Below are 13,078 nucleotides of genomic sequence, written 5' to 3'. Positions count from 1 at the left end.
GGTTGGCCTAGTGGTAATTGGTGTGTAGGTTGGCCTAGTGGTAATTGGTGTGTGGGTTGGCCTAGTGGATGGAACAACGGTGATCGATTTTGTTTGCAGTCTGCTCGAGATCAATTCATTATTTCAAAAAATAGAAGTTTACTTCTCTGAATGATAACATAAAAAGTAGTGCATGTCAAACAAAGTTCAAACTTGGTGTATGGATAGCCCTGGCTGATTATTATACTCCACAGTCCACTGGTCATTAGTGTAACTTATGTTAATGGATGATGTTTCAATATCTGCAGAGAATAAATAGCAGGTCCACATCAAATCATTGTAAAACGGATTGTACAAATTTGTGTGCGATTTCCCTGCTCTTCTCAAATTCAAATCCATGATGAGTTTTTCCTGGGGGAATCATGCTGCCACTGGCAGCGCTCTTGTTGTAGGAGTTATGTCCCTTTAACAAAATATTTTCGTCTCATCACGTCCAGACAACTCCTAGTGAACAGTTTTCATCTGAATTTCTGGAATCTCCATTGATGTAGAACCACCACACTCAGAATATGTGCACATGTACTAAATTTTTTCATTCCAACTATTTTGATGGCAGTTCTGTCTCTTTTGCAAAATCTTCAGCCAAACCTTGTACATTCTGAATTACATATACAATGTGTATAATCATTGTGTCTGGAATAATCCTCATACAACTTAATGGCAGACATTTATGACATAATGTAATCTTGTCTTTATATCATTAATAGTATAATATTGGGATGACTTTAATTTGTGTTTACTATCATTATTGGGGAGTGTGTATATGGACTTTCGGTTTTTTTCCCAGGAGGAACGACCCGATCAAGTCTGTGAGAGAAGCTGCGGAGATCGCTCTGAAGAGGATGGGCGGCACTCTCGCCAATAAGTGCATGCAGGTCACCAATGTCATTTCCAAGGAGATGGACAGTCTCCGCCATATGGAGGAAACATAACTGACCAACGAGATGGACAGTCTCCGCAATATGGAGGAAACATAACTGACCAACGAGATGGACATTTTCCTCATTACAGAGACTTAATGGACCAGTTAATCCCTGGACATAATGGTCGATTTTACAGAATCTCTGACCACTGGGCATCATATGATGGTCGATTATACAGAATCTCTGACCACTGGGCATCATATGATGGTCATGCACTGACCATAAATGTCTAACCCTCATAAAATTGGTTAGATAGTAGATCTGTATAGCTTTGACGCAGATAAAATATTATTTATTTTGTTGATATTATGATTATATTTAATGACATTCATCATTGGCTTTGAATACTGTAGATATGTGGCAGGAACTGAATACATTGTCATAGAATGCAGGCATTCGTGTTTATAAGATATATGATTAGAATAAGTAACGATATTATGTAGAACAGATCCTGTATAATGTATACTGAGGATTACTGTCACTGGGACCTACGTACTACGTCTGTAGAAGCATGTGTTTCTTACATTTCATCTAAAACTGAACAAGAATAATTAAAATGACATATAGCCATTAGTAAATCTAATTTCATGACCATCACAATTTAATAATGTCATTTTCACATAGGTCTTGCAACCATTCTGTATACCACTTTCGAGTTGATCAAAATTTAAAGAATTTGGATGTTATTATTTCATAACCTATTTTACTGCTGATAATTATATAAGCCTGTGCCCTCCATTCCAATCATGTGGGCGTACATAGCTGGTAAGGCCCTCCTCTTACTTTCTGGAGTTTTGTAGATATCTGGTATCATCACATGTTTGTCAGCATCAATTATTATATGAATAAAATTACTGTGGAATTCCTTGTTGTTTTTATTTTTCGTACATTTTCCATATTTTTCTTTTACATGTCAGTTACCGTACATCTTCATCAACTTGTTAAGGGAGAGTGTCTAGCTATTAGTTTTATTTTGTATACAGGCCTTGGAAAGTTACCTCACTATTAAATTCATTTCTGCCACAACCATTGTAGGTTTCCTCACTAGATAAACCTGCTAGGAGTTAGTAAACATTTTTGGTTTCCCATTAGCTAGTGGGTAACACCCTGGACGTCATTCCATTGGTCGATCTTTGATTTAGGACGTCACGTAACAGTTCTTTACGACGTCATTTCCCATCGTGACGTCATGCTCCATGGTAATTGTTTCCCCCATCGGAAACAAACATGATGTATTTTCCATGGGAAAATGTGTTTTTTCAGATAAAATACGAATGTTATGGGAGAAACAGGTCCCCAAACTCGTGATGATTGGTTATCACGTTTATCTACTCTTGTTAGTTCAATTTCAAATTGTAAAAGACACTCGGTAAACCTTGTGTCTTTATACAATTTGAAGATTAACTGACCTTGAGTTCGATAAACATGATAACCAACCATCACTCGTTTAGAAACCTCTATATCAGATTTACACAAATATAACTAATATAAGTTTACAGGTCATTAATAACATTTAAAAACTTTTTCAAGTACATTGTAGTACGATGGTTTCACCTTCCTAAGGTGATTACTGGTCAGAAGCTCACATGATATCAGATGGTCAGTGTGTCCTGTGGTAGAAAACCCGTACCCACCCACCCAATCTCTGTTCAAAGTACATGTCATACCAACACAAGGAAAGTCGTACTAAAATGCGAGGAAATTTTCAATCACAGATTTCAATATTTGCACCGAAGGATCAATTTTTAGATTTATGAGAAAAGAAAATGGTCTAAAATACATGAATAAACTTAAAATTAATTTTGGCAGCACTGGATGATCAAAGGGGAACCCCAAGAGACTTCATGCCAAATGTCAACATTATAGTACAAATAGTAACATTATTGAATTTCAACTTTTGCAACAAAACTGTAACTAACATATTGATGCAAGGGTGATAACATACAGCCCGCATATTCTTTATTTTGTAAAATGTGATATTTTTTTTTTAAATTTGAATTAATGTAGCAAAAATAAATTTTAACTTAATTATACCGTCTATGGAATGCTAACCTCATATCTGTGACATGTATAACTATGATAAGTATATATTCCAGAATAAATGACAAAACACTCTCAGTTGAAAATATACAAAATATTTATTTAAATCTCTCAGATGTACACAACTTTTATAACGTATATTATATGGTAGTATAGGTCCGAGTCCATTAAACCGACTTTTATGGACTGAAATGTCTATGATTTAACATCAATAATATTGTATATACTTGGAGTACTATAAAGCAGTGATCGTGGGTAACTAGGGAGACAGATTAGAAGTAGTTCCACAGAATTCTGTACAAACGGTGGCAGTTAAATTTTCTCAAATAGAACTTGTTATAAGTCTTCAATTTGGAACGAACAGCTGTGATTTAAACCAACAAAAAGACACGCCATGCACAAGATTCTCTGTTATACATCGTCCTCGGTATTAATCAAACAATTCAAACATTCATTTTTTAAAGGCAACAATTTTTAAAAAGGATATGAATTTCCTCACCATTATTTAAATCTGTTTTGACTGACGAAGTTTTATGATAGTTGTTACATAGTCAAACGTGGGACTTCAAGGAGAAACGCTGCATGGTGCGCCTTTTGCCGGTTTGAAATAATCAATGTTTGACATAATAATTTTAAAAGCACAAAGCAATTTCAGAACAATTGAACTGATTGTAGAACCTTCCAAATTTCCTTCAAAAAGGAAAAACAACGTTGTATTCATGAAGTCAGTAGGTATTTTGTGGTGATAGTGTGAGGGTGTTTAAACCAGAAAAACGATAGTTGATGTTGATAAGGAATGGCAAACTGATTGAGATTGAAGACGATATTTTAACAGTTTAATTCTGTAATTTATCTATGTAGATAACACAGTTCTGCAACTGACATCCTTTTTTGGGAGGCCTTATTTTTCTAATATATATTTTATTTTTTATTTTTAAACCATTTACATTATTCATAATCTCCTTGTATCACTATTGGGAAGAAAATTTCAGCACATATATATACCCACATACATAATGGAAAATGTAATACAGGTAATAAAAAATAAAGCCAGAGTGCAGAGTTACACACTGATCAACACAAATCTAGTTTCTTACTGCACTCAGCCTGGCAATGCTGGGCATTCTCAATAAAGGCTATGAACTTGTGCACATTAAGCACTCAACTCTGGGTCTTTCTCATCCAATTATTCATGTTAAAATTAAACCAAACATATTTATTCAGCACTCACAACTTCCATACCGTGTGTACAAATTAAATCTACATAATGTTCTTTATATACAAATTTATATAACCTTCCACACCACAATATATACACACAATTTTCACACCTACATATATATTAGCACACAAAATTTTACACTTTTATATTTTTTTATGTTTATATGTGATGGTATAATTCAATAATGGAATTTTTATCTGTTTTCGCGACTGGTGCCAGAGACATGTGTTCAACACTCGTACGCACTCTATTGGCAACTGTACTTTTACATTCACATAAAAAAAATAAAAAATCAGAATAATTCGATGACCATGGGACGTTGTAACAACAGAACTACAGTATCATTACTGCTTGTCGTATATATTGGAAGAAAGTATTTCAGCATGACTGTAGTTTACAAACTAATAACTAAACCATGACATTTCTCTTTAAATCAACAATGTTATATCTTACCATACACATTATACATGATTTGTTTATTATTTGTACTCTGAGTTACCTCCCTTGAAATACATTCTTTTAAGCTGGAATTCCCCTAGAGAGTGGTTTCAGGGATGTCAACCTTTCAAATATGTCGAGAATTAATAAACAAGATCCAAATAACAAATTCTGCTGGTTTTTAACCCTTTTTAACAAAGTGTTACAGAAAGGCAACATACACCCTTAAGTATGATGAAGTAAAGAACATAAACTTCAGTTACAAAACAGCTTTTTTTCATTATACAGATGATTTGTGTATAAAGAAATGTCGTAATAAACGAATTTTTGTTAATCGTTGTAATTATCACAGTAAAGAGATTCACCGCCCACCGCCCACAGTTCCATGTGATTAAATCCCGCCCAGTCAATCAGCTGCGGTTTGTCTGATCCGATGAGAAATCAGGATTTCACAACGTTCAATTGTGGTGTTCTGTCAACAAAAGAAATACAAACACAATCATCAAATGACACATTTACTCGGCTAATTTTTCCAGCTGAGTGGCTGGGTGATAGAGACATTATTTTTAACATAAAAGGAGAAATTTGGCCACGAAATCACTGGCTTTGGGACAACTGGCATGGATTAGTGGTGGCTGGGATAAGGAGGCTTATGAACACATCTTAGGAAATAACAGAATGACTAAACATAATTAATCCTGGACTCATGGTTCATAAGAATAAGTTGAAGGACTTGAATGTTTATAGTCAACTCAAGGTATTTCACAATTTCACATGGGGGGGGGGGGGGCACTTCACTCATACAGGCTACAAACAATATGCTCTTTGCTCTTGATCATGACTTCATTGGTCATTAGAACACCATGATTTGAGATTTTTAAACGTCTCTGCCCCTTGCGACCTTGAATATGGGTCAAGGCAATTCATTTAAATAAAGTTATAGCCATTTACCTCAGCAAGAAACATTGTAGAAGTCATTTGTTTGATTCATGAACTTGAAAAATGGTTTCCCTGTAATGGTTTCCCTGTAATGTCGTTTTTTTAAGAAAATTGAAAGCCTTTCCTCCCAGCAAGATATCTGCCAAATCATGACCCCTATGTATAACACTGAGAAAAATCTTGTGTTTCTTTGAAAGTGGTTCTATTTGTATTTTTTTCTGTAGCTTTACTGTTGCAATTTTCCCATTTGATTCCATGTTAAGTGAAAAAACAGCCTGAATAATGTTTGTGTAATAGCCCGGCCCGTTAGACGCAGCTTTAATTGGCTTTCAATGAAGCGCATTAATGCTACTTTTAGTTGTCGGGGAGTAATACATAGATATATAGCGTTACCCCGAGTTACTTACCATAGAAACTTCAGTGATGGCTGTTAGGGTGTACCACGTAGGGGTCAATTCCCAACACACTGTCGCGGACCGAGTCCTGATGCTCGTGTAGGCGTGGTGTGTTATCATACTGTCGACCATACATGGACGCGTAATCTGTTTGACAGAAATACATCGACTTTAAACATTATATGAATAATGGGTAGATTGATCTTTCAGTTGCATTATTATTTCGCCTGGTTTTCATTCGGTTACAAAGAGGGATGCATTCCTCATTGAAACTTCCCAAAAAATATTTATATATGAATAAATTTTTGGAATTATTAACATAAATTATTAGTAAGTCACATAACTACCCTGCCTTCATCTGGTATCTAAACATGAATCCATTAAAATGTCCTGAATTTCTTAAAATAATGATGTCCTTCAAGTATGAATCCATTAAAATGTTGTGAATTTCTTAAAATAATGATGTCCATTAAGTACCGCAGTATATCAACATCTAAACATGATGTAATTAAGCAGAACAAAAAGCGTTCATGTCAATAACTGACCTCCTTTCATGCTGCCAAGTGCAGACTTGCGTTCTTCCTCCTCAACTAGCTCCTCAAATTTGGTTAGTAGGTAGAGTTTCCTCATCGGGCCTAGGAGCAGCATGATGGTAGCGTTGAGCAGGAGACCGATAGCAATGGCTGCATCTCTCATCTTGTATTCCCCGAGAACGGCCAGCACACTGAACACCACCCACACAGGTATCCCGAGCAGCACAATGCCCAGCACCCAGCGTGCTTCGTGGTGGTTCTTTGGATTGGACCAGGCACACATGCCATAGAGAACACACAGGACGACCAGGAACATGATGTAGACCAAGGACAGGATGAGGCCTTGATCGTAGAAATCATTGGGCGTACACCTCGGCCACAGCATGTTGTTGTACAGGACTGTTGTAACATCTGGTGGCTCCAAAATAAGCCACTCCGTGTTGATAATTACTTGTACAAGTATAAACAGCACAGCACAGAAAAACAGTCCCAGAGGGCGCCCAAGCTTCTCGTATTTGACCTCGTACAGCTCTTCCTTGCCACGTGACCGCCAGGAGTCCACAATCTTGACAAACAAAGCACTGTAGCATATTGAATAGCAGAATCCCAGGCAGAACCGACGCAGACCACAAACTTCTCGTGTAGCATGCACGATGAAGGCAAACACCAGAGCAAACAGCAGAATGTTACCAAAGGACAGCATGAAACCCAGAATTGAGGTTCCCCCGCGTACTGGGTACATCACAAGCAGATACACAAACATGCACAATGAGGCAAACATTCCAATTGCTGCCAGTGTCGCGACAATGATGCCCCAAATATCAGAGAATCTGTCTGCAAGCTGAGGGACGTCCTCTACCTGGATGACCTCCCCTGTTTGTGCATCGACATAGCTGCCGTCGTTGAGCCGATAGAAGGTGAGACCAGCCACACCCTCTCGTTTGTAACTGAAGCGTGTGCCATCACTGTTCAGGCATGGACAGTTACTACCCACCGGACACATCGACAGTGGATTGGTGAGGGACTCCACGAAACTAAACCCTTGGTACAGCCCTCGGTTCAGGGACAGGAGGCCTTTACGAAAGGTTCCAATCTGAAAATGACAAAAGAACATTAGCTAACTTGGTGGACAATACTTTAATTATTTATATCTTATCCTTTACAACGGAGACATCAATTTTAACATTTAATAGCAAGGAGATGCGTAGAGGAGCCGAAATAGATAAGTCTGCATCAATAACCTGATTGATAAATTGATTGATTGATAAATTGATTGATTGATAAATTGATATAAATTGATTGATTGATAAATTGATTGATTGATAATGATAAATGGATTTATTGATTTATTGGGCTTGATGTCCTTGGTTGATATACCCACATTTCCACTCTATTAGACATGTTTGACCTCAAAATCTCAATCAGACTAAAACGTGAAGGTTTGCTGTACATTAGATCTGTCCCAATACAGAATGGTTCATATAACACAAGAGACGAGAAATGTAACTATCTAAACAGGTTCTCTTAATCACCCAGGAAAATTCAGCCCCGCATGCTACAGAGCGGGAGGTGCAGACCGGGAGTCCGTACCATCAGAATTAGTAGAAGCGTCAATAGTAGTTGAAGACTAATGGTATGACGTCGACAACTGTGAGTTAACGGTGAGTTATGATACTGGGACTGGGGGGGAATTATCTGTTCACGCATGCCTACCTGACTGTATGCATAGTTTCCTGATGTCAGATCACGTCTGAAGTTGAGAATGGTGTAGCCGACATCTCCGTAACCACTCTCTGTATATCTAAAGTTGAAGGACTTTGAGCCAAGGTCGTCTGGGAGTACGGTGTACTGGGCCTCAGCAATACTGTTGTAGATCAGCTCGCGTGAATTCTGTTGAAGTGACAGACAGGCAGACACACTGAGACTTGTTCTCTTACACTCATCAATGGAGTTCAGTCCGTTCGCCACCATGAACACGGAGATGATTGTGTGGAGAGTGTAGGGGTCGTTAGGGATCATGGCATCGGTGATCCGCTCATCGCCCGAACAGATGCTGGAATAAACCTTCTGAACAACACTGTTCAGGATGCGGCACTGGTGAATGGTCTGGTAGAGGTCCTCGAACCAGTCCCGCGGCATGTTCATGTTATTAGAGTAGTCAAAACTGCGAAGGAAGTTCTTGAAGCCCTCCACCACCTCAGATCTGATCTGAATAGTGATAGCTCCGGCGGCGGCATCCTCGTATCCATTGACGATATATTCGCTGTTTGCCCAGGTGTCACTACCAAGCCAGATGAACCTGTGTGTAAGGCCACGCTCTGTTGCGGCCTGCAACAAGAGTCGGGCGTGAATATCAGACACGAACAGCACAACAACTCTGGCGCCGACACGCTGGTTCAGGCTGTCGATAATCGCTTTGGCTTCATTCAGTGTTGTATCCAGCGACATAGATATGCTCTGGGCGGCACAGATGCGAGGAGTACTGGTCTCTGTGTTGAGGAGTAAAGTTTTGATAGCAGCGTTACCGTAGGCATCATCTGTGTACACTACGGAGATGTAATCCCACCCAAACGTTTGAAGGACCTCGGCAATGACAACGGCCTGGACGTTATCGGGAGGCACAGTGCGCAGGAAGTATTGGTGGAAATCCTTGTTGCTAAGCGCCACAGATGTAGCACTCTGACTCAATGTAGTGAACTTGAGTGGTGAGAGTATTCCACTGACACTGATGGCATTTTCACTACCTTTAGCCAGGTACGCCACCAAGTTGGAAGGAGGGATAACTTGACCCGTGTTTTCTGTACAAATTCCTTCACCACTCAGCAGACTATAGATATCCTGCCCAATACGATTAGATGAAGAACAGGTATCGAAGGCAATCCCTCCAAGCTTCAGGGTCGCTGGGAGGTTGTTATCACTATTGACAAGGTTAAGAGCATAGAAGAAGGCCATCATATTCTGGAAGTTTCCCACTGTGTTGATCGGTCCACAGGCATAGGGGTCGTTGGGGTCACGGTCGTGGACGTCAGACACGTAGGCAATGTACAGACCCCAATCTGTGTCATTCTTCATGTAGCGCGACGGCTGGTACTCGGGGAACTCACAGGTACATGATCCAGGTCGGTCACATGTTGAATGCCAGTCGACATCGTAACGTGCGTCAATCTTCAGGTAGTGTGTGTCGTTATAGGAACCAACCTGAAAAATCAATCATAAGGATAAATCAGCATTGTGAGGGTCAATCACGTTCAATCAAAATCGTTATAAAGTTGTAAGTGTCAATTAGAATCAATATCATAGCAGTTTATAGATTAGAACATCCACCATGGATGCCTTCTAAAGTATTCAAAATTTACTTTGAGAGTGTCATTGACTAAACATCGAGGATGTCATCACCACACAGAGGATGTCCTCACCTCACAGAGGATGTCTTCACATCACAGAGGACGTCATCACCTCACAGAGGACGTCCTCACCTCACAGAGGACGTCCTCACCTCACAGAGGACGTCCTCACCTCACAGAGGATGTCCTCACCTCACAGAGGATGTCTTCACATCACAGAGGATGTCATCACCTCACAGAGGACGTCCTCACCTCACAGAGGATGTCCTCACCTCACAGAGGATGTCCTCATCTCACAGAGGATATCAATATAGACACAATGTACATGTTAAATAAGGACTTTAATGACAGGAATTACCATCGCAGTCAAAACAGGACCAAAGCTTGATGATTTGGAATCGTTTAAAACGGAATGTATGGGTTGTTGTTTCTGGAATCAGTATTGAATAGGGGAATTATTATTATGAATGGGGAATGGGTATTGATGGGTAGAGGGGAGTGGAAAGGGAATTCAGTTTTGAGTTGAATGCAATGGGGTAGGCGTTGTATAGGGGAGGGATTGAATGGTTGGATAAGGGAGTTTGAGACGAGGCTATAGGTTGAATGTGGGAAGGAGTTATCGGTAAATGAAGGAGTGAGAGCGTGGGGTTGGAGTGGAGGTTGAATGATGGGGAAAGGAACCAGAGGTAGGGGGAACGTTGAATCAACTGTTTAATTACTTACATCTTCAAGATAATACTGTGTGTTGTCCTCCGCACTAGGCAGGGGCTCCCAAATTTTGTAACCACGACTACTGTCTCCTCCCTCTTCGTAGAAGAACGGCTGCTGCGTGGCATCAACAAAGTTAGTGGCTTGGATTCCAGTCATGATTCGTTGTCTTCGCTCACCGCTGGTTCGGAAGAGGTTACATACTCCAATGCTGTTGCTGGGACAGATCTCGCGCAGTGCCTTGTCCACGCCAAATACAGCAGAAAACACTGCATTGATGACGTACAAAACGTAGGGGTCCTGGATGTAGCCTTCAGCACGGGGAATTCCTAAAAGATGGGTCGGGCATGGTTCTGGGTACTTGGTGCTCCTACCATCAAAGTTACACTGAAACAGTTCCTGGTAATAGTCATCAAACCATGGGTTAAAGAAATAATTTTCAGGATTTTTGTTTTCCAGGTATTTGTCGAATTCTGGCACATCTGCCGTCTCTATGTCAAACGTTACAGCACGGCGACCATTCATCAGCTTACGCGCATTGTTCCACTTCTCATGGTTGAAACCAAGCTTGTCTGTACCGATAAAGGTGAAGTTATTCCTTACGTCATCTCTATTCTCAATCGACTGTAACAGCGTCTCCGGGTCCTGGACAAACAAGATCACGACTGTAGCGTCTCGGAAGGAGAAAAGCTTGTTGAGAGTGGTGTGTGCTTCAATGACGGAGATCGAGCCGCTGACACCAGTGGTGATGTTCTGGGATATGCAGATCCTGTTGAGTCTGGCCAGACGAGCAAACTCCTCCTTGCTGTGCACACCAATGCTGTCATAGGATGTAATGACCTGGACGTTGTTTAGGTCGAACCTCTTCAGGTAGGAAATAATGGCCCTAGCCTGCTTGTCATCTGCGGGAACAGTACGCAAGAAGTAGCGGTATTTGTACTGATCCATCAGCTCCTGGCTCGTGGAACCATAGCTGATCTGAGGAATTCCCAGCGGATTCACAATGTCTGCCACCCGGATTGATGAGTCGGTGTCAAATGCGCCGATATAGACATCAATATTGTCAGGGTTGATGGTAATGTTCTGGCTCTGAGACATAGTCGTCAGTTTCAATGTTCCGGAGTGGATGTTCGCTATCATATTTCCAGCACGCGTTGGATTTTGACAAACATCTAGGGCTACACCGCCAAATGTGACCTCTGGCCACACATTACGGAAAATACCAGTACGGTTGTTAGCGTATTCCAGGGCGAAGTGGAAGGCCTCCAGGAGCTGGAAGCCATGATTGTCGTTGATACTGCCACAACTGTAAGGTGTTTGTCCTTTGGTGTGGATATCAAACAGACCTGGAAATCAAAGAAAGAGCTAAATTAAGGTATACCTGTACATTTAATGTTAAAACAAAAGTTGTATGACTTACATGTATCTCCCTTGTAACCTGTAGATTTACCACATGTACCTAGGAATGTACTGTATTTATCCAGCAATACAACCAGGGAGGCCTACACATAATTTCTCAAATCAGGGGTGGGCTTATTACAGGACAATGAAATTTCATTTGTTGGTATTTCTCCTGACTTACATTATATATTGGTGGGCTTATTACCAGGCATGGTCTTATTACCGGGCATGGCCTTATTACAAGTCATGGGCTTATTACCAGACATGGGCTTATTACCAGGCATGGCCTTTTTACCAGGCATGGCCTTATTACCAAACATGGGCTTATTACCAGGCATGGGCTTATTACCAGACATGGACTTATTACCAGGCATGGGCTTATTACCAGACATGGGCTTATTACCAGACATGGATTTGTTACAAGACATGGCCTTATTACCAGGCATGGCCTTATTACCAGGCATGGCCTTATTACCAGACATGGACTTATTACCAGACATGGACTTGTTACAAGACATGGCCTTATTACCAGGCATGGACTTATTACCAGACATGGCCTTATTACCAGGCATGGCCTTATTGCCAGGCATGGCCTTATTACCAGGCAAGGGCTTATTACCAGGCATGGCCTTATTTCCAGGCATGGCCTTTTTACCAGGCATGGCCTTATTACACGCCATGGGCTTATTACCAGGCATGGTCTTATTACCAGGCATGGCCTTATTAACAGGCATGGGCTTATTACCAGGCATGGTCTTATTACCAGGCATGGCCTTATTTCCAGGCATGGCCTTTTTACCAGGCATGGCCTTATTACCAGGCAAGGGCTTATTACCAGACATGGGCTTATTACCAGACATGGGCTTATTTCCAGGCAAGGGCTTATTACCAGGCATGGCCTTATTACCAGGCATGGCCTTATTACCAGGCATGGGCTTATTACCAGGCATGGCCTTATTACCAGGCATGGCCTTATTACCAGGCATGGGCTTATTACCAGGCATGATCTTATTACCAGGCATGGCCTTATTACCAGGCATGGGCTTATTACCAGGCATGGCCTTATTACCAGGCATGGGCTTATTACCAGGCATGG

At 40.7% G+C, this 13,078-nt stretch overlaps 2 protein-coding genes across 6 annotated transcripts in view; one reads left to right on the top strand and one right to left on the bottom strand.

The window, feature by feature from the left end:
- LOC110464060 overlaps positions 1–1,575 on the top strand; it is a 36,797-nt gene extending 35,222 nt beyond the window's left edge. For 4 of the 5 annotated variants that reach the window (XM_021519078.1, XM_021519081.1, XM_021519082.1 and 1 more), the window contains one exon: positions 827–1,575. In XM_021519078.1, coding sequence (XP_021374753.1) covers positions 827–971 — 145 coding nt within the window. In that variant the 3' untranslated portion in view covers positions 972–1,575. The remainder of the gene's footprint in view (positions 1–826) is intronic. The other variant, XM_021519079.1, reaches the window with a different exon arrangement.
- A 1,506-nt stretch (positions 1,576–3,081) lies between these two features.
- The window catches only part of LOC110464047, a 24,269-nt gene continuing 14,272 nt past the window's right edge, over positions 3,082–13,078 (bottom strand). Inside the window, exons 11-16 of the mRNA XM_021519065.1 lie at positions 12,548–12,881; positions 10,597–11,927; positions 8,243–9,727; positions 6,542–7,622; positions 6,009–6,143; positions 3,082–5,134 (exon numbers count right to left, since the gene is read on the bottom strand). Coding sequence (XP_021374740.1) covers positions 6,019–6,143; positions 6,542–7,622; positions 8,243–9,727; positions 10,597–11,927; positions 12,548–12,881 — 4,356 coding nt within the window. The 3' untranslated portion in view covers positions 3,082–5,134; positions 6,009–6,018. The remainder of the gene's footprint in view (positions 5,135–6,008; positions 6,144–6,541; positions 7,623–8,242; positions 9,728–10,596; positions 11,928–12,547; positions 12,882–13,078) is intronic.

Source organism: Mizuhopecten yessoensis, unplaced genomic scaffold, assembly GCF_002113885.1.
Source record: "Mizuhopecten yessoensis strain PY_sf001 unplaced genomic scaffold, ASM211388v2 scaffold10953, whole genome shotgun sequence".
NCBI classification, from domain to species: Eukaryota; Metazoa; Mollusca; class Bivalvia; order Pectinida; family Pectinidae; genus Mizuhopecten; species Mizuhopecten yessoensis.
Note: the sequence above shows the minus strand (reverse complement) of the source record. Positions and strands in the feature narration are given on the sequence as shown.